Source organism: Acartia tonsa, chromosome 8 (genome assembly GCF_053477335.1).
Source record: "Acartia tonsa isolate MP-2025a chromosome 8, ASM5347733v1, whole genome shotgun sequence".
Lineage (NCBI taxonomy): Eukaryota > Metazoa > Arthropoda > Copepoda > Calanoida > Acartiidae > Acartia > Acartia tonsa.
In genome coordinates, this window is record NC_137267.1 from 3,993,397 (window position 1) to 4,021,015 (window position 27,619).

Consider the following 27,619-nt stretch of genomic DNA (forward strand, 5'->3'; position numbering starts at 1 on the left):
CTGTGCACGTGACTGGCTCAACATTGATCATATCTATTAATATTTACGTCAATTTCTGAAGGACAATTGATAATAATTGGATAAATGGTAATAATTTTTTTTTTTTTAAAGGTCAGAGTACACTTTTATCAATTTTAATTAATTCATTTTTAAAAATTTTCCTCTATTAATTGATATTATTATTGTATTTGTGGGTTTTTAACTCACATTTGAGTGTGTTCTATAATGCTTAACCTCTCCCGCTGTAAATATGTAACTAATTTCTTATGGACGTATCATTCAAAAAAGCTCTTACAGTGCATATTAAAAAATGAATAAATTTAAAAACTTTTGACGTCGAATTAGAAAAGTCCATTATTCTACTTTGACGTCATTCATGATTTTTACAAATTACAAATGGCAGGCCAGTATACATTTTAATTGACCAATGGAAGACCAGTATGAAGTCATTTTTTATAGGAACTATAGAAAGCTTTGCCAAAAGTTTCAAAATTGAATCCTTTTTATGCAAAGTGAACAGAATATTTTTAAAACTTAATTTTATTTAAATTCATACGTTTTTTTAAATTTAAGCTCGGAGTTTACTGTACAATTATCATATTACTTTTTTAATTTTCAGATAAAAATGTGATACAACCAAAAATTTTTAGTTGTGAGTTTTAAACTCTAAGGGTTGTACTACTTAATCTCAATCAAAAGATACTCACAAAATGGACAGGTAAAATAGTTATTCTACTGGTGTCATATCCATGTAATATTTTTGCTTGGGTACCAAAAAGTGAGGGTACAATGGGCTGTTCATTACACTAGTCCCCGAAGTTTTGTAATAACGTTTTCTTTTTCGTTGGTTTAACAACATTTGGTACTTTCAATTTGGTTGGTTTAATAAGTTGAGTAACCTAACGTACCAACCACTAATTGTGGTAAGGGGTAATTGTGTGTATTAACATTAGGAATGTATTTTGTACCCAGAGAGGGAGGGGACAATGTATTTCAATTGTACTGCTATCTTAAGTTTTACAACTACTTTATCTCATTCAGTGGCTGAACAACTTCTTGTTACTGTAATTAAATCTTTATTGGTTGGTTGAAACTAACAAGGGAGTTGTACATCAATTTATTGTCCATTGTCATATCCCAATTAAGAACCCTTGGTATACCCTTTTTGTTTTCATTTCTTATTAAAAGCGAAGCTTTTCTATAATTGGGGTCGGTCCGTCCGTCCGGGACGGATAGCTTTTTTCGTTAATTTAGGCATGTTAGAATTGTCCGATTGATTTCACACTTTGCATGGTGATTCCTGTAGTAGGTAGGTACGATTTAGAAAGCGTAGCAATGACCAAAATGTCCGTACGTCCATTTTAAACATGTTGATTTTTCTACTTTTTTAAAAACAAATTTTTATGTGAACTAATTATCCGATTGGTCTGATTTTTGGTATATTGATTCCAGGAACAACAAAGTACAATATTATATGCGAAGCAACTCTATAATCAAGTCCAAAAATGTGAGTAATGTCCATAAACAGTATCATGTATTTTTAGCAGTTTTGCACAAATTTAATTACAATTTTATTCCGTTCTGACACTATACAAGTGTCCGTTTGTCCTACCGTTTCAGTGCTTCGCTTTTATGGATGTTGTCATCCTTATATTTTGAATATAAAAATAAACCTCTTTGGATTTATTTGATTTAATCAGCGAGACAAAGAAAACACTTCCATTCAATTCTTATAATATAAAACACAGGGATCTCAAGGGATAAGACATATTACAATAAAACACAGGGATCTCAAGGGATAAGACATATTACAATAAAACACAGGGATCTCAAGGGATAAGACATATTACAATAAAACACAGGGATCTCAAGGGATAAGACATATTAGAATAAAACACAGGGATCTGAAGGGATAAGACATATTACAATAAAACACAGGGATCTGAAGGGATAAGACATATTACAATAAAACACAGGGATCTCAAGGGATAAGACATATTAGAATAAAACACAGGGATCTCAAGGGATAAGACATATTACAATAAAACACAGGGATCTCAAGGGATAAGACATATTACAATAAAACATAGGGATCTCAAGGGATAAGACATATTACAATAAAACACAGGGTTCTCAAGGGATAAGACATATTACAATAAAACACAAGGATCTTAAGGGATAAGACATATTAGAATAAAACACAGGGATCTCAAGGGATAAGACATATTACAATAAAACACAGGGATCTGAAGGGATAAGACATATTTCAATAAAACCTAGGGTTCTCAAGGGATAAGACATATTACAATAAAACACAAGGATCTTAAGGGATAAGACATATTACAATAAAACACAGGGATCTCAAGGGATAAGACATATTACAATAAAACACAGGGATCTGAAGGGATAAGACATATTACAATAAAACACAGGGATCTGAAGGGATAAGACATATTACAATAAAACACAGAGATCTGAAGGGATAAGACATATTAGAATAAAACACAGGGATCTCAAGGGATAAGACATATTACAATAAAACACAGGGATCTGAAGGGATAAGACATATTACAATAAAACACAGGGATCTCAAGGGATAAGACATATTACAATAAAACACAGGGATCTCAAGGGATAAGACATATTACAATAAAACATAGGGATCTCAAGGGATAAGACATATTACAATAAAACACAGGGTTCTCAAGGGATAAGACATATTACAATAAAACACAAGGATCTTAAGGGATAAGACATATTAGAATAAAACACAGGGATCTAAAGGGATAAGACATATTACAATAAAACACAGGGATCTGAAGGGATAAGACATATTTCAATAAAACCTAGGGTTCTCAAGGGATAAGACATATTACAATAAAACACAAGGATCTTAAGGGATAAGACATATTACAATAAAACACAGGGATCTCAAGGGATAAGACATATTACAATAAAACACAGGGATCTCAAGGGATAAGACATATTACAATAAAACACAGGGATCTGAAGGGATAAGACATATTACAATAAAACACAGGGATCTCAAGGGATAAGACATATTACAATAAAACACAAGGATCTTAAGGGATAAGACATATTACAATAAAACACAGGGATCTCAAGGGATAAGACATATTAGAATAAAACACAGGGATCTCAAGGGATAAGACATATTACAATAAAACATAGGGATCTCAAGGGATAAGACATATTAGAATAAAACACAGAGATCTGAAGGGATAAGACATATTAGAATAAAACACAGGGATCTTAAGGGATAAGACATATTACAATAAAACACAGGGATCTGAAGGGATAAGACATATTACAATAAAACACAGGGATCTGAAGGGATAAAACATATTAGAATAAAACACAGGGATCTGAAGGGATAAGACATATTACAATAAAACACAGGGATCTGAAGGGATAAGACATATTAGAATAAAACACAGGGATCTCAAGGGATAAGACATATTACAATAAAACACAGGGATCTGAAGGGATAAGACATATTAGAATAAAACACAGGGATCTGAAGGGATAAGACATATTAGAATAAAACACAGGGATCTGAAGGGATAAGACATATTACAATAAAACACAGGGATCTGAAGGGATAAGACATATTAGAATAAAACCTATCAATCTCAAGGGATAAGACATATTACAATAAAACACAGGGATCTGAAGGGATAAGACATATTAGAATAAAACACAGGGATCTGAAGGGATAAGACATATTACAATAAAACACAGGGATCTGAAGGGATAAAACATATTACAATAAAACACAGGGATCTGAAGGGATAAAACATAGAATAAAACACAGGGATCTGAAGGGATAAAACATATTAGAATAAAACACAGGGATCTGAAGGGATAAGACATATTACAATAAAACACAGGGATCTGAAGGGATAAGACATATTACAATAAAACACAGGGATCTCAAGGGATAAGACATATTACAATAAAACACAGGGATCTGAAGGGATAAGACATATTACAATAAAACACAGGGATCTCAAGGGATAAGACATATTACAATAAAACACAAGGATCTTAAGGGATAAGACATATTACAATAAAACACAGGGATCTCAAGGGATAAGACATATTAGAATAAAACACAGGGATCTCAAGGGATAAGACATATTACAATAAAACATAGGGATCTCAAGGGATAAGACATATTAGAATAAAACACAGAGATCTGAAGGGATAAGACATATTAGAATAAAACACAGGGATCTTAAGGGATAAGACATATTAGAATAAAACACAGGGATCTGAAGGGATAAGACATATTACAATAAAACACAGGGATCTGAAGGGATAAAACATATTAGAATAAAACACAGGGATCTGAAGGGATAAGACATATTACAATAAAACACAGGGATCTGAAGGGATAAGACATATTAGAATAAAACACAGGGATCTCAAGGGATAAGACATATTACAATAAAACACAGGGATCTGAAGGGATAAGACATATTAGAATAAAACACAGGGATCTGAAGGGATAAGACATATTAGAATAAAACACAGGGATCTGAAGGGATAAGACATATTACAATAAAACACAGGGATCTGAAGGGATAAGACATATTAGAATAAAACCTATCAATCTCAAGGGATAAGACATATTACAATAAAACACAGGGATCTGAAGGGATAAGACATATTAGAATAAAACACAGGGATCTGAAGGGATAAGACATATTACAATAAAACACAGGGATCTGAAGGGATAAAACATATTACAATAAAACACAGGGATCTGAAGGGATAAAACATAGAATAAAACACAGGGATCTCAAGGGATAAGACATATTACAATAAAACACAGGGATCTGAAGGGATAAGACATATTAGAATAAAACACAGGGATCTGAAGGGATAAAACATATTACAATAAAACACAGGGATCTCAAGGGATAAGACATATTACAATAAAACACAGGGATCTCAAGGGATAAGACATATTACAATAAAACACAGGGATCTCAAGGGATAAGACATATTACAATAAAACACAGGGATCTGAAGGGATAAAACATATTACAATAAAACACAGGGATCTGAAGGGATAAAACATATTAGAATAAAACACAGGGATCTGAAGGGATAAGACATATTACAATAAAACACAGGGATCTGAAGGGATAAGACATATTACAATAAAACACAGGGATCTCAAGGGATAAGACATATTACAATAAAACACAGGGATCTCAAGGGATAAGACATATTACAATAAAACACAGGGATCTCAAGGGATAAGACATATTACAATAAAACACAGGGATCTCAAGGGATAAGACATATTTCAATAAAACCTAGGGATCTCAAGGGATAAGACATATTACAATAAAACACAGGGATCTCAAGGGATAAGACATATTACAAGAAAACCTTGGGATCTCAAGGGATAAGACATATTACAATAAAACACAGGGATCTGAAGGGATAAAACATATTAGAATAAAACCTAGGGATCTCAAGGGATAAGACATATTACAATAAAACACAGGGATCTCAAGGGATAAGACATATTAGAATAAAACACAGGGATCTCAAGGGATAAGACATATTACAATAAAACACAGGGAACTCAAGGGATAAGACATATTACAATAAAACACAGGGATCTTAAGGGATAAGACATATTACAATAAAACACAGGGATCTGAAGGGATAAGACATATTACAATAAAACACAGGGATCTTAAGGGATGAGACAATTGACGATAAATTTATGACCTCCAAATAAAGTTAAACAAGATTGTCCCTTTTGTAAATCAAAATTATTGGTGGACCCCCTACTACAAGATTTGTTCCTTCCCCTTTTCTTCATATTTTCAGGTGAATAGCAATAAACGCCACTTGTCTTATCCATGAAAAGATAAACTTGAATTTTGTATTCAATTGAACCTAAACTGAATTTTCTAGATTCAAAATTTTTACATTATTTGACAATTTGGCCAAATCTATGAATTGGAACAATCCAACTTATAAGAATAAAAGATTTATATTTTTACCAATTTATTTCGTCTCAAGAAGGAATAGTTCATCTGAAGAACTATTTTATTTAACATTTAAAATAAGCATCAAAACATATTATCCTATTATAGAAAGTAGTAAGCTTTTTTTGTTTGTAGTAAAAGATGTAGCTAACTGCTGAACCGATATGGTTCTCCTTTATAGTGAAGCTTCTCATGGTCCAGGGAAGATTTTAACTATTTTTGGAGAGGGTATCTTCATTCACTTAATAAAGAATGAACCCCCCATCAAAAAATTTTATTTTTAAATTGATTGAGAAGTTAAGGCAGATAAGTTTCAGTGTTGAATTTCTGAAAAGTGATAAGACTATGGACTATAAATTAATGTACAATCCCAATTGTGATAATCTAAATTACCCTTTAAGCAGATTAGGATAATTGATAGAAAATTGGGACCCTGCTAGTTTGTACAACCCAATCAACATTTAAGACCCCGAAGTTTCAAAGCCCAAGAATAAGAAGAACCTAGTTCAATGTCTCCTCCCTTCATGGTATTAATTGTCCTTGATATTTAATAATTGTATATTTTGCAGGCCAGGGGACGAATTTCAACAATTCCACATTGTAACCCAACTATGCAAGGTATGTACTCTACTTTATACTGAAGCTGTTTATGGTGCTTATAAGAATGACGTCATACATACAAATGACCAATGATAGAACATTACACAGACTAAATTACCAATAGCAGGTCAGTAAACATTTGACCAATGGTAGGCCAGTATGACGTCATTTTTAAAAGAACTATTAAAAGGTTCCTCTATACTTTAATATTATATTATCTATTTTTAGTAGCGAAGCTACTCTATAATTCACTTTGTCCGTCAGTCAGTCCGTCAGTCAGTCAGTCCGTAACGATATGGGGGAAATGGGATTTACTCAGCTCCTATAAAAGATAGAATGCTGAAATTTTTTGACAACATTCCTATTAATAAGTAGCACAATTAACTATAAAACATTAATGGCGGTCGGACCGCTTTTTAGCAGGTTTTAGGCTATTTTTGTATTTTTCACATTTTTCTCCATATCTTTAGTGTTTATGGTCCGATTTCCAAAATTTTTTCAGTTAGAGAAATCAAAATTAAATTTCCTGTCTTTTTAAAGAAAACAACTATGACGGTCAGACTACCTTTAAACAGGTTTTAGGCTATTTTTGTATTTTTCACATTTTTCTCCATATCTTTGGTGTTTATGGTCTGATTTCCAAAAAAAATTTCAGTTATAGATAACAAAATTAAATTTCCTGTCGTTTAAAGAAAACAACCATGACAGTCAGACTGCCTTTTTGCAGGTTTTTGGCTATTTTTAATTTTTTCCTTATTTTTCCATTTCTCTTATGTATATAGTCCGATTTTCCTAATTTTTTAAGTTAAGGATATGAAAATTAAATTTCCTGTCGTTTTAAGAAAACAACCGTATTCCCATCCATGAATTTTTTGGCTTCGCTACTTATGGATGTTGTCATCCTTGTTTACTTCTATATTTATTAGTAGCGAAGCTACTCTATAATTCACTTTGACCGTCAGTCAGTCCGTCAGTCAGTCAGTCCGTAACGCTATGGGGGAAATGGGATTTACTCAGCTCCTATAAAAGATAGAATGCTGAAATTTTTTGACAACATTCCTATTAATAAGTAGCACAATTAACTATAAAACATCAATGGCGGTCGGACCGCTTTTTAGCAGGTTTTAGGCTATTTTTGTATTTTTCACATTTTTCTCCATATCTTTAGTGTTTATGGTCCGATTTCCAAAATTTTTTCAGTTAGAGAAATCAAAATTAAATTTCCTGTCTTTTAAAGAAAACAACTATGACGGTCAGACTACCTTTAAACAGGTTTTAGGCTATTTTTGTATTTTTCACATTTTTCTCCATATCTTTGGTGTTTATGGTCTGATTTCCAAAAAAAATTCAGTTATAGATAACAAAATTAAATTTCCTGTCGTTTAAAGAAAACAACCATGACAGTCAGACTGCCTTTTTGCAGGTTTTTGGCTATTTTTAATTTTTTCCTTATTTTTCCATTTCTCTTATGTATATAGTCCGATTTTCCTAATTTTTTAAGTTAAGGATATAAAAATTAAATTTCCTGTCGTTTTAAGAAAACAACCGTATTCCCATCCATGAATTTTTTGGCTTCGCTACTTATGGATGTTGTCATCCTTGTTAACTATAAGTAGTGATTTATAATTATTATTTAACTTTGGAAGTTATACACTTTGTTAATATCGTAGCTAATCTATACTTTAATATTTATTAATAGACGTATTTTTATGACGTCATACATGACACTTTTCAGCGCTTCGGGGATTGGGTTCATTTGTGTGTTTATTACTTTAGATCAAGTTAGGTTATATTGGTTACTTGATAGCCCTGTAGAGGTTAGGCATAGAAAATAAAACTACACCCCCTCCCCCTTTGTTTCAATTAATTTCATAAATGAGGAGGTTCGGTGCTAGATTTGACATCGAATCATTTCTTCACTACATCTATGCCTGTCAATTTTTATGTAGCGTTCTTTCTATATTATCTTTAATCTGTTCATCTTTGGTAAAATATAATACATTAAATTATTTTACATGGCGTTTCTTCTACAAAAGTCAAAAAAAACTAATGAATGGATTAGATAAGATGAATGTGTTTTCTGTACGGCTTAAAATCCGCGGGATTAGAACCGGTTCTTAGTCACACTGAAAAATGATGTATCACAAACAATTGTCCACAAATATTAAAATAAAAATCATAAAATTAATACCAGTTTTGTGAGCCACTGCGTTCGGCTTCTCGGGAAAAACAAACTGGTTTTGATTTTATAGTTTTTCATTTTATTATCCGTGGAAAGCTTTCTATAATACATTGCGATAAATGAATTCATAATAATATCCTAAACAAAACCGGATGTACCCTTAAAGTGATATAAAAGTAATCAACATCGTTCTCCTGAGATATTTAAGTAGCGAAGCTACTCTGTACGTCAGCCCGTGAGTAAAGCTATGGGAGAAATGTAATTTTCTCGGCTACCATTTAAGATACATTGCGGAGTTTTGTTGTGAATTGCGCGATTTTTAAAAAGTCTTTTAACTTTACTTTTATATCCTTAGGATCTTTTTTTCTTCTACTCCTTTTTATGACTACTGAACATTTGCCGTATAATTTTCTTTGTCCGTTTGTCCATCCATTATTTTTTTTGTATATAACAACTTGTTAATGTTGTCATCCTTGTTTGTATCCTGATTCTCATTTATATTGCTTCGTCTTTACGTAATTTATGAAGGCAATTTAGGTATTTTTACAATACAACAAATTTTATATAGTTCACTATTTGCAAAGAGAGCCATTACAGAATGCTTCCCCCAAAAAAAGATAAAAAAGCCAATACAATCTCCTAAGTTTTACATAGTCCTTTAGTATACTACTAGCGGTTACGCCCCTAGAGGCCTCTAGTGGCACTTTAGATGTTTTTGTCGTTTCTCTTGGGAGGGTGGTTGTACCCTCTCACAAAATAGTTATAAACCTTCCCAGAACCCATGAGAATCTACCCTGTTAAGGAGGACCCTATCGGTTCAGCGGTTAGCGAGATCCTTCGGTACAGACACACAGACAAACAAACATCCTGTTACTTTAGTATAAGGATTAGTATAGCCTATGAGCATCAAGGGAGCTCTGTAAATGGGTAGATAAGGGGCAGAAAAATACCTACAGCCATCCCAAGGATTAAATCTACAATCAAAATAGCCTAAAACCGTCCTGTGACCTGTGTGAAGCTTCCCTATAAAGGATAACTCAATCAGTTGTGTAGTTACTAAAATCTTAAGCTTTAGACAAAAAAACCTTATCTATAATACAAAGTAGAATGATGTCTCTCCGTCTGTCTGTCCGTCCGTCCGTCTTTCTGAAGCTTTAGATCTCGGTAACCACTGAACCGATCGGATTCTACTCTTTAGGGTATATACATATTGGTCCTGTGGTGGTTTTAGGCTATTTTCTTGGGGGGTGGGACACCCCCAACCCCCCCAAAAATAAAAATCCCTGCTCCAATTTTTTTTGATTTTTTTCTTGCGGAGAAGTTATATTTTTTTTCTTATGTGGAAGTCAGATTTTTTTTCTTATTGAGAGGTAGATTTTATTCTTATGGAGAAGTTAGTTCACATAAAACTACTGGCGGCAGCACCAGTAGTACTTAATTTTTTTTTTAAATTACCTCTTGGGGCAAAGCCCCTAGAGGCTAGGGGCGAACCCACTAGTTACTATATATAATAGGATTTTACTAATGTGAAAACACTATATTAATTATTTCAGGTGCTAAGAGTAGAAATCCACCAGGGTATAGCAATTACAAGAGGAAAAATTAAGGATTGGCGTAAGTATTATTTTACATGCGCAGCAACTCTACAATATATTTATTTCGTCTGTTTCGAAGCTCTTTATAGTGCCTTTAAAAAGGAATAAATTTTAAAAAACTTTTGGCCGAAAAATCCAGAATGATGTCAAATCATAACTATGAAAAGTATGACATCATTCGGGATATTTGGGAAATTAACAATTTATCCCCTTTTTTTATAGGCACAATAAAGAGCTTTGTCTGTTTTATTTTACCCTCGTAAATTTAAATTCCAGTGTCCACACACTCTTCCACGTATAATTCAACACTACAGATGGGGTAATTATAATTGTTGTCATTGGGGATGAAAATCAATTTATAGTTCATTGTCTTATTCAATCCTAGAGATTTATTGGCTAAATATATGCAGGTATAAGGTATAATCAACAAGAGAAATAAATCTAAAACAACACTTGAAAGGTTTTCAATTTGAATAAGCGTTTGCTCCCAACGACAGCTGAAATTACACAGGTTTCGTGATTTTTTTCCAAATTAATTTCTTTGTTGGTATAAGCTTAAATATTTGACCTAATAGAAATATTGATATATTTAGTATACAAGCCGGACCCGTACATAAGAGTTCGAATGCTAGCCACACCTAATGTTGTCCACCAAACGAAGCACATCACCAACTCTGCAAATCCTAGGTAATCATATAAAGCTTTCCGTAGTGCCTTGGAAAAATGATGTTATATTGGCCTACCTTAAAATGTATACTGGCCAGCCATTGGTAATTTAGTCTGTGTATTGGTCTTTTGTATTGTATGACGTCATTTTTTTCTAAGGCACTATAAAGAGCTTATCATTATATTTTGTACGATATGATGATAATATGGCTATTCTTCGAACTAATCGCTTTCACGCCAACTTGCAGATGTAGAAAAAAAAGGATGGCAACATCCATAAAAGCGAAGGACAACCAGACCATAGGACAAAGTCGTGTAGAGTGTCAGAACTCAATATAAATTTATTACTTTAAACTGAAATGAATAGTAGCAAACTCCTTTAATACATTAAAGTTAAGGAAAGGAAAAAGTTAAAAAATAAACTCAATATATTATAAATAGACTTTATGGTAGTGATTCTTTAGTTGTTACGCTTTCTTAATCGTACCTTACTGTTAAAGGAATTATCATACCTTTTTGGAAATGGAATGGAAAATTTTAATAGCCTAAAAATCATGGACGTACAGCTTCTCTTAATAAAAATATTCTGATGCAATCAAATGCCCTGGAAAGGTCAAACTGCTTCAAATTATATCTTATATTAATTTATATAACTTGAATATTATGACACGGGAAAAAGTGTCGTCAATTTAGGTTGCCAACATGGATATAAGTTATTGGTCACTTAATTCATCTATTAGGAGGAAGGAGATGGGGTTATGAGGGTGGATTGGGGTTATCGTTATTTTAGTCAGCTACAAATTTCACTTTATTAGAGTAGAAAATCTGATGAAAGATCCAAGTAATACTAAATCCATTCTTATATTATTTCTAGGTGGAACGAGACTTTTGAATTCTATATTGATGTCGAGAGAGATAGATTTATAGGTAACAATTTTACTATATATGTATAGTTATAATTATAGAGTAGTACGATGTTTTTTATCTTTGTCTGTCTGTCTGTGTATCAATCGTCTTCAACGAAACTTTATATACGTTTTGGTGGAATTTTCGCATACCGTATATAAAAGTGAAAGAATGTCTTGGTGTGTATCTGTCTGTCCGTAACAAAGAATCTTTTTTTCCATTTGACCGATATGGTTCTCCTTTACAAGAAACTTCTCATAGGTCCTCGGAAGGTTTATGACTATTCTGGGGGAGGGAACCTCCACCCTCACAAGATAAATCGCCCCTGGAAAAAAAAATCACACCCCACCTACCGAAACCAAAAATGTAATTGAAAGTGACGGGGGTGGGGACATCGACTTCCTCCCCTTATAGTAGCCGATAGAAAAATATAAATGGACTGCCAAAAATTTGAAAAATTAAAAAAATTTTGGGATAAAAAGGCGTAAACTCCAGCATTTTTTTTAGTGTGGAGCGGATAGATAGACAACCTCCTGTTACTTTAGTTTAGTGGATATATAATTCGTGGACAGTATTAGAGATTCTCTTATACACCGATAATAAGCTACTTTCAGCTGGCTAATAATTCTATCTACAACCTTTACCCCACCTGCTCCCCTCCTACTAAAGAAACAAACTGACACATAAATAAGGACTACTGTAGCAACCTAAATAGACGACAAAATTTCCCTTGTCATAATATCCACGATTTCTATATCTATTTTATAGTAAATATATATTAATAAATCTATAAATATTGATGAATAATCCAGACAACTATCTGGAACCCCTTGTTGAAGACCTTTTTCGTCTGAGGGCAAATTCTTTTTTCTCTTTTTTAGCGACTTGGCTGTGTTAATATTCCCGACGCTATTGGTTGATTATCAAAGACCTAATTGAATTTCAGAACAGGGTCCTTGGTGAGGGGACATACCGTTATATAACCCCTTCCCCCCTCTAGAGTTTCACTCTAATTTCTGTCATCATAGTAAGGAAGCTGTACTATATAATTGTATTCAGAGTTTGTGTTGTTTGACCGGAACCTGACGGTGAACGAGATAATTGGGAAGGAGATAGTGTGCATCGATGATAAACTTCTTACACAAAATCAACCCTTCATACTCACATTTAAAAATGTAAGTAATTTTTTTAGTCTTAAAAACTTTGGTATACTTTTATCAAATCAAGATGGGTGTTACAACAAACTCGTAGTGTTCAAACTTTTCCACTAATAATTTTAATCGACAACAGGGGTAATTTTATTTTTAATAATTGGAGGTGTACATAATGTTATCCTCCCTTTTGTGTTCCAGTCAAATCATGGCTGCTTTCCCTCAAAGTGCTTAGTCGAGCTTAGAAAACCCCTATTTAAAAATTAATGGAAAAATTGGTGAGGGTCAGTTAAAAGTATCTTATTTTGAAGAAAAAAATAGAAAAATTGGTGGGGGTCAGTTAGTTTTTAAAAGTTTTTAATAGTTAGGGTCGGTCCGTCCGTACGTAACGGATAGCTTTGTCGTTAATTTAGGGTTTCAAACTTTTCATAATGATTCCTGTAGTAGTTAGGTACAACTAAGAAAGCGTAGCAACTCTATAATCGTTACCAGAATGTTCGTACGTCCATTTTTAACATGTAAATTTTAACAGTTAAATTTTATGTGATATAATTGTCCGATTGATCTGTTTTTTGGAATACCGATTCCTAAGACAACAAAGTTCAATGTTATGCGAAGCACCTATGTAATCAAGCCCTAAAAATGTAAGTATTTCCTTTAAAGTTATCCTGTATTTAAGCAGTTTTCAAAAAATTGACTTACAATTTTGTAACAACTTTAATACATTTATATTCTGATTTAAAAGTTCTGACACTTTTACAAGTGTTAATTGGATATAGGGTAGACCCACAGGGTTAGGGAACCGCAGTTACAGGCCCCGCAGGGGTTTTAGTGCTCGATAGGAAAATTGAGGAAAAGCACAGGAAATTATTTGGCTCACTTTTATTGAACGATCTATTATAATTTATTAATATCTTTATTATGACGGGCTGCATTATGTTCAAATTAGCTACTTTTTGGGGTTGCTAATCTATATCTAAAAAGTAACCTCTTTTTACAAAACATTTTCATCATAGTGCATAGTCGAGCAAATACTCCCCCTGACTTTTAAAAAATAAGATAAAAGGGGGTTTAGTTATTCTAGTTTTTTTTACGTTAGGTAAGGTTTTTTGGTAGAATTTAGTCCCACACAGGGATATGAAAACACAGGTATAGCCCCTCAGAGGTAAAGCATAATGAAAAATCTCCTATTTTCAATATATTTTTAAAATAAATGATGGGTGGGTTTCTGTGATCACTAGGCCCTTTGTGGAAAATCACCAAACATTGTCTTTGACGTTTTATTTAAATAAAACAAAAGAATGTTTATTACTTTTTTCTCAAGAACTAAATAATAACAACAATAACAATAACAATAGATAACAATTAATTAAAATATAAAAATTTTATTGTATTGAAACAAAAGTTTAGTTATTAGCAGCAAAGCTTCTCTATAATTCACTTGTCTGTCTGTCCGTCCGTAACGCTATGGGGAAATATGAGTTTCTCAGCTGCCACTTAAGATAGTCGGTTGAATTTTTGGTGATGATTCCTTGTACAAATGAGCATATAGTAATTTACTTTGTCCGTCATTCTGTCGATCATGCTTCAAATGACATATATACATATGAACTTACTTTATAAAGGTTTATCGCATATTCTATTTTTCTTTTTTAATGGCAGCTGAAAATCTGCTCTAAAATCCACTTTGTTCGTTTATACTTATAGATGTTGTCATCCTTGTTATACATTGGGCCCTTAAAATATGTTCTTTGATGAAGTAACATAATGTTAAAGGTTGCTACATCAAATGGTGTCTGAAATCATGAATTGAATCACATATACAACTTTTTAATCTCATATAATCTATAAGATTCGGGTTTTAGTTGGTAAACCTTAGTTTTGCATGACCCCTAATTCATAGATGTAAAAAATGACATGAAATAATAAAAATATGTATTAATATTTAGACCAAAAAAAGGATATTTTTGGAATAGTCCCTTTCGTGGCAACGGCCCTTTAGTGGCGATTCGTCGTGTTTTTGAAATTGCTTTTTATTGGTTATTTTAGGTTAGGTTAGGTTATTGCCCCACAGGGTTAGTCAATTTGCCCCGCAGGGTTAGAGCCCTCCGCAGGGGCTAGAAATAGGAGAAAAGCTACTGTGAAAAATACGAAGAATCGCTCCTTAAGGGGTGTTGCCACGAAAAGGACTATACCCTATATTTTTAATTGCACAAAAAAATAAAGATATATAAATGGATGGACAAACAGAAAAAGGGGAACGGGTATCTTAAATGAAAAATAAGCAGTCAAGAAAATCAGACAGACAGAGAAAAATAAAAACAAATAAAATAACCATCAATGATTCTAACATAAAATTTTAAATTTTACCTACCAAACGTTTTCTTTATATTTGCAATTTTGAATAGAATAAATTAAAATAAATAAATAAAAATAAGAATAGATGAAAATATTTTGGGATTCTGCAGCAGCTTAGCTGCGGTTGAATGTATAGTGTTTACATCACAGTGATAGCTATGGCAGAGTTTTTTGTTGTAGCTGTAATTAAATCTTGGATTTTCATCCAATGTAGCCGCTAAGGCTGTAGAATGCTCTAATACAGAGCGGCTTTATTATGAATTTGGCAGCCCATTTCTGAATCCTATTCAATATTTGTAGATTTACTGCGGCTGGTGACCCCTAAAATATTTCCTTTGTTAGAAAGACAATACCTTCCTTAAGAGATAAAAAAAAGTTTAGACTCAGCTATTTAATTGTGTATCACTATTTCAGAAAAATCTCTTGAATCTCCATTGTATCAATGTACCCCCTCATTTTATTTTAAAATTTTCAAACTAAATACTATATAAACAGTACATTATTGAATAAACTAAGAGTATTGGTTAATTTTACCCACTTACCCATGACAAAACATTAAGATACATTTTTTTCACAGAGTTTTCAACAAGTATTTAAATTTATAATTCAGTTTTTATTCATTAATATTTTAAGAATCACATGGGAAAAAAATAAAATTTGTTAAAAACAGTAAAATATTTCTTTCTCTTATAAAACTCCCAATAGGGTTTCAGCTCTGTGCAATTTTAAAAATAATGCGGTGCTTCAAAAGGGAAGGGGGTTACATTGTTCACTCGCAAAAAAAGATATTTTCCTATAGATATTTCTTTTACATGATAATTCTCATGCAAAAGGGATAACATAAAAATTCTATAACAACAAATTGTAGTTTATATTTTTTTTTATCAAAATGCCTGATAAGTATCGTATTACATAGTTACTACTTACTTGGTACATAGAGGCCTCTAGGGGTACTTTGGGGTTTTTAATTTTATTTCAAAAAGAAAAATATTTTTTGGGGGGAGGATTTTTCATTCTAAAGGCAATTCTTCTTTTAGGGCTTATTAGAAACTACCCTCTAAAGCAGAACCATATGGGTATCTCTATTTTCCTGACTTAAAATGAATAACACTACTCTTATCAGCAGTATGCATAAAATTTTATTAATATAATTTTTGCTAATTCCTTCTCTCTAAAACAGTGGCGTGCGAAGCACTTTGTCTAGGGGGGGGCATTTTGAAGATTTTGTAAAATTTTGCCCCCCCCTAAATCAAAGTGCCCCGGGGGGGCACTTTGCTTTAGGGGGGGGCATTTTGATTATATATACTAATTTTAAATAAGGGCGTTTAAAGGGGTGGGATTATTTGATTATGGGCCTTCTAGTCCTTATCCCTTCTTCCCCATCCCTTCCCCCATCCCTATTTCCCGTTTATATCCCCTATCTCTCCCCCCTATCTCTTCCCCCCCATCTCTTCTCCCCCATCCCTTCTCCCCACCCTGCAATGACCGAAGGGAAGGGAGCTAGAAAGCATCTTTGAAAAAAAGTACAGAATATAATTTAACCTCCCCCCCCCCCCACCCACAAAACATTTTTTATGGGTGGAAGGGGATGTTATAAAATCTCAGCAGGAAGGATGAATAACCCTATTAAAAAATTTTTGGGGGGAGAGGAGATAAAAACACTCATTTTGGAAATAATTTACCAAAAATTAACCTTATATGTAAAACAGATTTTAAATATTTCTTTATTGTATGACAACAAGGATGACAACATCTTTAAGTAGCAAAGCACAAAAAATCATTGATAAGAATACAGACAAGTAGATTAAAGAGCATCTGTTGAAATAAATATATATTTTAGGTAGAAAAAGTCACAAATCCTTTTTCCTGCATATTGTGTGATGCCAGTCAAAGTAAATTACATACTGGATGCTCGAAACAGCGAGAAATTTTATTTTTTTTAATATTATAATCCACAAAAAAATTTATCGTACCATAAAAACCAAAGATATAAAGAACTATGTAAAAAATAATAAAAATTACTTGTCTTTTCATCGACAGATATAAAAATCTCTTAGAAATATGGAAAACTTTGGGGTATAGTCTCTTTTGTGGCAACGCCTCTTAAGGGGCATTTCGTCGTATTTTCATAGTAGCTTTTAATAGGTTATTCTAGTTTAAGTTAGGTCAGGTGATTTCGCTGCAGGGTTAGGCAATTGGCCCCACAGGAGCTATAAATAGGGGAAAATCTACTGTGAAAATACGACGAAATGCCCCTTAAGAGGCAATGTCACAAAAGGGACTATACCCGAAATTTAAAAGATACAAAAATAGCCAAAAACGTCCTGAAAAGCAGTCCCACATCCATAAATTTTTAATAGTTAATTATACTCCATAATGATGGGAATGTTAACATTAAGTTTTAGCCTTCTATCTTTAATTGCAGTTGAAAAAATCACATTTCCCCCTGAACATTACGTACTGACAGCCATAGTGAATTATAGAGAAGCTAAAAAGTTATATCAACATATCCTACCCTCTTTAAATGGCACTTTAAAACTCTGTTAATTTTTCATTAAGTGGTGTTTCCAAGGGCGGTGCGTGAAGCGCACCTAAAAATATTTACTCCCGGCCCCCTTTAAACAAAAATCAATTAAAGACAACAAGAGTGGCATATTTTATCAAGTTAGGAATATAGAGTGTAGTTAGTTTTAAGGATTTTTAATGAAATTTGCCATAAAAAACATGTCTTTTTGTAAGGGTATGTAAACAAAAAAAATGATAAACTTATCCTGAAAATAATATGACATCATATATAGTTATTCATTTAGACAGACATACAGTGTTGAGAAAAAGGCTTAGATAAATATCAACGCTGTTTCTTTTTTACATAAAATAACTTTTTGATTAAATATTTGTTGTTTACAAATGTTTTTATAGAAATAAAAACAAAATATACAATGCATGTGATAAAAAGCAGAAACCATTTGGAAGTGCGCAAAGCGCAATTTTTTTTCTTCAAATATGCAGGGAAGGAGGGGTTTTTGGGCTATTTATTACACTAATCCCAAATAATTCATATAAAATTTTCTTATTCGTTGGCTCAACAACTTTGGGGACTTTAATGGAATTTTGATTGGTTGGTTAATTAAGTCGAGTTTCCATACATTTCATCCATTAATTGTAATCTATATAATAAGGGGTAATTTTGTGTATCATCATTGGGGATGTACAAAATTTTTTTGGAAAAAAGTTTATATTATACCAAATAAAATACTTCCTATTACCTGGTTTGTTATGTTCAGTGAAAAAAGATTATATATATATATAGAATAGTAACTGTCTGTTTGGCGCGAAGCGCCAAAATTTTTTTTTGTTGAGTATTTCTTGATCTTTTTTTTGGAAACTGGGATAGTTTTGCTTTTTCTAGAGTAGGGGGCAAAAAGGGGCATTTTTGTTGACCAGGGGGGGGCAAAATGGGGCATTTTTCAACATTTAGGGGGGGGCAGGGGGGGCGGTGGCTAGGGGGGGGGGGGCAGGGGGGGGCATTTTGGTCGCTAGGGGGGGGCGATTGCCCCAAATGCCCCCTTCGGTTCGCACGCCACTGCTCTAAAAATAGAATTTAATTTGCATTTTAATATACATTTGGCATTAAAGAAAATGGCTATAAATAACGTACTTAATATTATACTAATTTATGTCGTCAATTTAGGTTGCTTCTATAGTCCTCATTTATTAGTGCAGGGGAACCATATCCTCTGCAAAATTGTGGAAAATGGGGTACCTAGCTTTTTTTATAAAGATTACTTTAAGCAGTTGTCAGATAATAGAAAGGGACAAACGGACTTTTGGAATTATAGAGTGAAATATATTATCGATATATTATTGATTGGATGTTGCACCAGATTTTAATGTACTCTGATAAAGTATCATTCGTAGATGGGTAGAATAACGATACTCCACCACCTTTAGCCCATACTTCTAACTGGATGAACGAACTGACGAATAAATGCGGTGTATATTAGCAAGCTAAACTGACAACAACTTTCCCCTGTCAATATATCCACATACTGTATACATCAATATTAGGTGTCGGAACAATTAATGGAAAATAATTGTAAATAAAATTTTACCAAACCTTAAACTTATAAAATAATCTCTAAAACAAGAATAGTTATTTATCGCATCGTATTATAGACAGCTTTCCACGGATATTAAACTGAATAATTATACGATTAAGACTAGTTTTGTTAGCCCTAAAGGGCCGAGGCCCGTGCTAACAAAACATGTATTAATTTCATGATTTGTACTTTAATATTTAGTCTGTAATACCATGCTATACATGATTTATTTGCATGGCTGAGAACTGGTTCTAATCAAGCGGATAATAATCGATATCAATAAAGGAAAAAATATTTTTTGGGGCGTAGATTTTTTTATTGCAAAAAAATCAAAAACTTATATGTTAATTGATTTTTTCTTCATGGTGTTAGTTAAATCAAGAATACCCAAATAAGACATATAATTGTATACTTTTGTATTATGATTGACATATAAACTGATAGACAACAATTTTAGAGAAGCTTCGCCGCCAGAAACCACTTAATAATTGTTCCTTTGTTTCAGGGTTCAAAAGTTGAGATTAGTATGAGTGTTCATGACAGGTTAGATATTACAATCTCTTTTCAGGAAAGCTTTTCTACAATTAAGTTTGTACGGAAGCTTTGTATTGTATCTCTTAAAATGACGCCATACTGGCCTACCATTGGTCAGTTAAAATGCTAACTGGCGTGCCATTGTTAAATTCGTCTGTGTATTGGCCTTTCTATTGATTCATTTGTATTGTAAGACGTCATTTTTAAGCCCCATATAAAGAGCTTCGGTTGTTCGTCAAAAATATACTTTTTTATGACAGACTGTGATAGGTTATACTCATAACCATTATAGAAACCACCATTTTCTTATTGCCTACGTTAAACAAATCTGTATCGAGTCTTACAAAAATCAATTTATAATTGCTATCGACCCATTTTACCCGGCCGGTAACATTAATGTAAAAAAAATAAAAGCCGCGTCCTATTGAAATTTATCCAGAAAAAATCTGTTTGGTTATGCAAAAAAAACTTACTTCACATGATATTTAGTAAATTTCAATTGCCTCAATAAAAGTAATTCAGAGTAACCTAAATAAAACAACTTCTTCCCACTCTATGTGCCGTGCCCATCAAAAACTCAGAAATGACAACAATCGTCTAAAACCGGCGCCTAATGGAAATAGTATAATCTAACTTAAACTCCACAGCATAAGCGTCAAAGATAGCGTGTCTGGCACATGACAACTATATTGAGAGTAGGGGGGAATGTGCAACTCACTGCCATTACCAAGCATAGACAAAGGTTAGTTGTCTGTTTGATAACACCTTTGAGTGTGCAACGTAATAGAATTACAAGGTAAAGATGCTTTGGCTTCTTTAAATGATCACTTAAATCGAAGAACAATCCCTCCGTAACGAGGAAATCTTTGTCTATTTTCATTCTTGTTTTTGCTATTGATCCATTATGAATCGGTGACGTCATGGTTTAATAGATTTCTTGACCAAAACAATTAAGAAAACATTTTGCTTCATGAAAACTTTCTGTTCAGCTTTTATAATTCAATTTTAGGTTACTACTCTACAATTCACTTTGTCTGTCCGTCCGTCCGTCCGTCCGCCAATCAGTCAGTCAGTCAGTTAGTCCGTCAGTCCGTAACGCTATAGGAGAAATAGACAGCTGAAATTTTTAGTGAAGATTGCTATCATATATGCCCATATAATATATACATTGTTTTGTCCATCTGTCTGTTATTTGGGGTGCTAGATCGACTCCTAGATTTTTAAGTTTTCGTAATTTTCTCAGCTCCTTTTCAAGATACAGGGCTGAAATTTTCAGGGATTAATTAATTTTACATTCAACATATTTTCACTAAATTTTATTAGGATTTGTCGGCCACTAAATGGAAATTGGAATGAGTATTTTAAATAGGAGCTGAGAAAATCACGTTTCCCCATGTGTGTTTCTGACAAACAGTCAAACTTTTAAAAATCATTTAAATAGAGTATTAAAGGTTTAGAAAATACATGATGTCCATAAAATAAACCATTTGTTCTTATATATGAAAGTTATAAAGCTTCTAGAAAAAGAAGTCTCAATTTTTAATGGAAAAAAATAATTTCTTAATTTTAAGTATTCAATATGAATAAATTTATTTTTGAAAGTAATCCTTAAAGTCAGGGTTTTGGATCCGGATCCGGATCCAGATCCGCAAGGATCCGCATATTTTTGAGTCCAAGGATCCGGATCCGGATCCTTAGACTCCAAAAAATGCAGAAAAAATGGAAAAATCTACCTAAATTTATATAAAATCTCAGACATTCTCTTGATGAGAGCCAATCTTTAAGGTTTAGGTTCAGACTTGAAAATTAAAAGTATTTTTGACTTCGAATTAAAGAATAAAATTTTTTTGAAAAATTTGGTGATTTTATTTTTATTGTCAAAGATCCGGATCCGGATCCAGTAGGATCCGGATCCGCATCCGGATCCGGATCCGCATAAAATCAATGCGGATCCGAAACCCTGCTTAAAGTGAAAGAAAGATTACAAAATGTTTGAGAAAAAAATCTTTTTTTTTCTTTCTAATTGAAAAGAAATATAAATTCATCTTTTTTATCTTTTCTTTCAAAGTAGTACTTGTATGATGAAAGTAAGTACGACAATTTCCCCTAAAGTGTATTTTCGAGCAACAACCTCCCCCCTTATTTTTGAAATATTGGGGTGTAGTTTATCACTAGGTTTGCTAATGTCAGTTACCGCAGGATTTGGGCAACGCAGGTATAGGCCTATTAGGGAAACTTATTTTCAATTTAATTAAGGGGGATTCAGTTTGTCCATAAGGTATATATTTTTAGTTTTTTTGTAGTCCATTAGGTCTTTCGTCGTAACAACTAAAACATTTACTTAGTGACAGATTACGCCCCTTCTTACGAAGCCGTACATACAATAGTACACCAAGCTACTGCTTAGTACCAGGTGTACTTTACAATTTTCCATTTAATACCTATATTTGTGACAACTTTTGTTTTATAAATTCTTCCAATTTTTAACAACTACAAAAACCCCGCCCCTCTCGGAGAGCCTCGAACCCGCATCATACGGATAAGGTAACCGACATTCTATAAATGAGCTATGACGGAGACCAATTATCAGTGGTGAAAAAAGACAAGATAGACAAAAACATAATTCTTATAGTATAATTTAAAATTTTACTCTTTCATGTCTGTCATTGTAGCTCAGGGGTAGAGATGAGGTTCCAGTTTAGGTCAGATGGTTCAAATCTACCCTTAACACTAAATATCATTTTCACTCCTTGAGATAATAATTAATATTTGGTAAAAGTAAAAAAAAATATTTTTAAACATTTACCTTATACCAACAGTCACTTAAAATATCAAAAAGCTATTACATGCCAAAGTATATAAGATTAAAAAAATATTATTTCAGTGGTGAGTCTTGAACAACCCACTTTGAAGCTTTACATCTCAAACCTGACGCCTTAACTAAAAGAGCTAATTCAGCATGCGACAAATATTATTAACATTTTACAGCCTTAGTTTACATGCCAAAGTAAAAAAGATTGAAAAAAAATAATGTTTCAGTGATGAGTCTTGAACCACCTTGAAACTTGACGTCTCAAACCTGGCGCCTTAACTAAAAGAGCTATTACAGCATGAGACAATTATTATAGTTTTACAGGCTTAGTAAACATGCCAAAGTATATAAGATTTTAAAAAAATAATGTTTCAGTGGTGAGTCTTGAACCATCCACCTTGAAACTTGACATCTCTAACCTGACGCCTTAACCAAAAGAGCTAAATCAGCATGCGACAAATATTATTAACATTTTACAGCCTTAGTTTACATGCCAAAGTAAATAAGATTGAAAAAAATAATGTTTCAGTGATGAGTCTTGAACCACCTTGAAACTTGACATCTCAAACCTGATGCCTTAACCAAAAGAGCTAAATCAGTTTGAGACAATTATTATAGTTTTACAGCCTTAATTTACATGTCAAAGTATATAAGATTTTTAAAAAAATAATGTTTCAGTGGTGAGTCTTGAACAACCCACCTTGAAACTTGACATCTTTAATCTAACACCTTAATCAAAAGAGCTGATTCAGCATGAGACAATCACTATTGTTTTACAGCCTTAGTGTATGTACCAAAATAAATAAGATTTAAAAAAAATAATGTTTCAGTGGTAAGTCTTGAACCACCTACCTTGAAACTTGACATCTCAAACCTGATGTCTTGACCAAAAGAGCCAGATAAGCATTGGATAAAGATTATAGTTTTACAGCCTTAATTTACATGCCAAAGTAAATAAGATTGAAAGAAAAATAATGTTTCAGTGGTGAGTCTTGAACCATCCACCTTGAAACTTGACTTCTCAAACCTGACGTCTTAACCAAAAGAGCTAAATCAGAATGAGACAATTAATATAGTTTTACAGCCTTAATAAACATGCCAAAGTATATAAGATTGAAAAAAAAATAATGTTTCAGTGGCGAGTCTTGAACCATCCACCTTGAAACTTGACATCTCAAACCTGATGCCTTTACCAAAAGAGCTAAATTATCATGAGACAATGACTATTGTTTTACAGCCTTCGTTTTTATGCCAAAGTATATAAAATTGAAAGAAAAATAATGTTTCAGTGGTGAGTCTTGAACCACCCACCTTGAAACTTGACATCTCAAACCTGACGCCTTAACCAAAAGAGCCATAAAGCATTAGATAAAGATTATAGTTTTACAGCCTTAATTTACATGCCAAAGTATTTAAGATTGAAAAAAAATTTTCAGTGGTGAGTCTTGAACCACTCACCTTGAAACTTAACATCTCAAACCTGACGCCTTAACCAAAAGAGCCACATCAGCATTGGATAAAAATTACAATTTTACAGCCTTAGTTTACATGCTAAAGTATATAAAATAAAAAATATTGTTTCAGAAAATATTGTTGACAGAGAGAGAGAGAGAGAGAGAGAGAGAAAAAGAGACAGAAAGAGACAGAGAGGGGGAGAGAAAGTACATAGATTTCATGACAAAGGAAAGATAAAAAAAAAATAACGCATCATTCTTTTTAAAAAAAAACCACCCCTATGTATGTTACAACATGTTGTGATGAACACAACATGTTTTCAAAAATATATTCAATGTTGTCTATTTCAAAAAAATCTAAAGAGAGTGAATTTGTGAAATAAAATGTATGAATTAAAATGTCAGTTTGTAAAGGTTATTAGATTAATTTTGAATTGGTTATTAAACTATGCCAATACAAGGTGGGTTTTTAGTAAAAGAATGCCACGAAAGGATTTTATAGAAATATAGAGCGTATTTTATATTGTAAATCCAAAAAACGTAAATAAATCATTGAATAAACCTAGCTAATAGCGAGATAGTTATATCGAGCCAACTCTAGTAATATTTATAAAATTTAAATTGCATGACTTACACTAAATTTTTGTCATGTTATTATCTCCTTAATGAATATATTATTACTTGGATCTTACACCAGATTTTTATTTTCTATTATAAAGTGAAACACACAGTGGGCTAAAGTAACGATTCCCCCCATCAAGACCTATTACCCCAACCCCTCCCTTCCTACTGGTTGAAAGAGCTGACCAATATATAAGTTCAATGTTAGCAAGCTAAATTGACGACAATTTTCCCATTGTCATAATATCCAAATGTATTCTACATCTATTATTTTCTTACTTTGGCGGCGTTGTTTTTAATAACAATTATAATTATTTTCAGTGAATATAAAGAGATGAGATTCAAGGCTGAAATTGGTGAAAAAGAAGCAGAATTTCTACACCATCGTGATAGAGTTGTTAGGTAGGTTTAAAACTCTTATTCTTTCCCTTAATGTAAAGCAGTAAGATTTTTTTTTTGTCTGAAGCTAACGATCATTGAAATTGATGGTTTGAACTGAGTGTACTTTTTTAGATAAGCCTTGAAAATATCTTGGAGTGGTTTTGTGTTTTCCTGTCTTCCATACCCCCCACCCCCGGCAGTCTAGGGACGAAGCAATTGTAAACTATCCAAAGAGTTACTCTTGTTTTTAAAGTTTAAATGTCTGACTGTCCCCTGTGATCTAATTGTCTAGTTCAAAGATTTCTAAGAACATAACAGACTTTGATCTTTGGCTTAATTGTGTTTTTCAGAAAGGCTTAATCAAGGTCGTGAGTCATTTTATCTAGATTTGCAGCTCATATTTAAGAAAAAATTATTCATCGAAAAATATCATTCTAAAACGAACCTAACGTCATAGGAATCATCATGCTAAGTTTGAAATCGATAGGACAATTCTGACATGTCTAAATAATCAAATAAGAACTAAATTTTACTGACGAACGGACTGGCCCTATTTATAGAAAAACTTCCCTGAGCAAAAGTAAGTTATAAAAAGTGCGTTTTTAAAAAATAACCTTTTTTTTACAAATTTTCAGGAATGCTTTGGAAAATATTAGAAAAAGTCTAGAAAATGATGAAAGAAAAAATCATGGTAAAATTTTATTCTTATTCTTGATTTTCAGATAAATTTTACCCAGGGAGGAAAAGGTCATTGTAAATTCCACTGAATCCAGCTGGAGTAGAACTGTTTCTCAGTATTGAAAAATCATGTATCGTGCTATAGACAATTTTCCAAAAAAAAACAGTTTTGTCAGCCCAAGCTTTCAGTCTCTCGGGGAAAACTGGTTTGACTTTAATCTTTCATTTTAATAATTGCGGAAAGCTGTCTATATTCTAATGCGATAAATTACAATTATCGTAGCGTTATTGGGCGTGAAACATTCTTCGTCATTTGTCTTATCCTATAACATCCCTGAGCAAATTCCAAAGAATTTTGCGTCTCAGCTTCCAACTCTATAAATAATACTAGCTGACTTATGATTTTCTATGCTGTAATCTATAGATTAATATTAAGGTACTATATGTTTAAAATCAGCATTTTGAGCATAAACAATGATGACAACATTCATAATAGTGAGGCTTTAAAATAAGATGGCAGGACAAACGATCAATAAGAACTGTAGAGTGTCAAAACTTAAAAAACAGTATAAAAAATTGTATGTAAATTTGTTGCCAAATTGCTTAAATACTTTTTAAGGACATATTTCTAAGGATTTATTATTATTATAGATATGCTTCGCTTATAACATTGTTTCTTAATGTCTTTGAATCAGTATTTCAAAAATCAGTTGAATAGGACAATTTTATCATATAAAAAAATTATAGGAAAAAATAGACCTAGCGACTGAAAACAATAGGACAATTTTAACATGTCTATATTCACAATAAGAGCAATTCCGTTACGGACACACGAACTTACCCTAATTATAGAAAAGCTTCGCTTAAAAAATATACAATATAGAAAGTACAATTAATACAAATTACTAATGAAAGCTTAAAGATATAGAAACGTTTTGAAAAGATCGTAGGAATAGTTATTTATCGTATCGTTTTATAGACAGCTTTCTGCGGATTTTAAATTAAAAAATTATAAGATTAAAACCAGTTTAATTAAACCCGTGCACGGCAGCCGCGACTTAGCCTCAAATTCAAACCCATTTGGAGCTTTGATTTTTTGTTTGGAAAAAAAGGAATTGCTAGGTCAGTACAAAACTTAATAAACTGCAATAAAAAAGAAAAAATCCGGAAAATTGTAGCTATTAATAAATGCAAAAAATCAATCAATAACAATTATTTTAGATGAGAAGAGAAAAGGGGGAAGCTGGCTGGATTTGCGCCTGCCACCCCTCAGCACTCCTGATCCTTCACTAAGGTAAGTTAATTAAATCCCCCCCCCCCTCTAAAAACGTCCTAAGAGGGGGAGGGGAAGAAATTGAGGCCATGCCCCCATCAAAAAAAAGATTTTGGTGTGTCATAAGTTTCACCTCTTTCCCCCCTTACTCGTATGTTGAGGGTGCGTGCCAAGGAACCCACAAAAAATAGCCTAATACCCTCCCCCCCATCCCCCCGTCCAATAAAAACCTTTAAAATCCATATCAATTTTACCTCTGACGGTGTTAATTTT

The 27,619-nt window shown here is 32.7% G+C and overlaps 1 protein-coding gene across 1 annotated transcript in view; it reads left to right on the top strand.

The window, feature by feature from the left end:
• Positions 1-617: 617 nt before the first annotated feature.
• LOC145325834 (uncharacterized) overlaps positions 618-27,619 on the top strand; it is a 97,888-nt gene continuing 70,886 nt past the window's right edge. The window contains exons 1-10 of the mRNA XM_080168800.1: positions 618-718; positions 6,605-6,653; positions 10,371-10,431; positions 11,006-11,099; positions 11,953-12,005; positions 13,044-13,159; positions 20,099-20,136; positions 25,336-25,416; positions 26,031-26,086; positions 27,295-27,367. Of these exons, the coding sequence (XP_080024926.1) occupies positions 711-718; positions 6,605-6,653; positions 10,371-10,431; positions 11,006-11,099; positions 11,953-12,005; positions 13,044-13,159; positions 20,099-20,136; positions 25,336-25,416; positions 26,031-26,086; positions 27,295-27,367 (629 nt within the window). The 5' untranslated portion in view covers positions 618-710. The remainder of the gene's footprint in view (positions 719-6,604; positions 6,654-10,370; positions 10,432-11,005; positions 11,100-11,952; positions 12,006-13,043; positions 13,160-20,098; positions 20,137-25,335; positions 25,417-26,030; positions 26,087-27,294; positions 27,368-27,619) is intronic.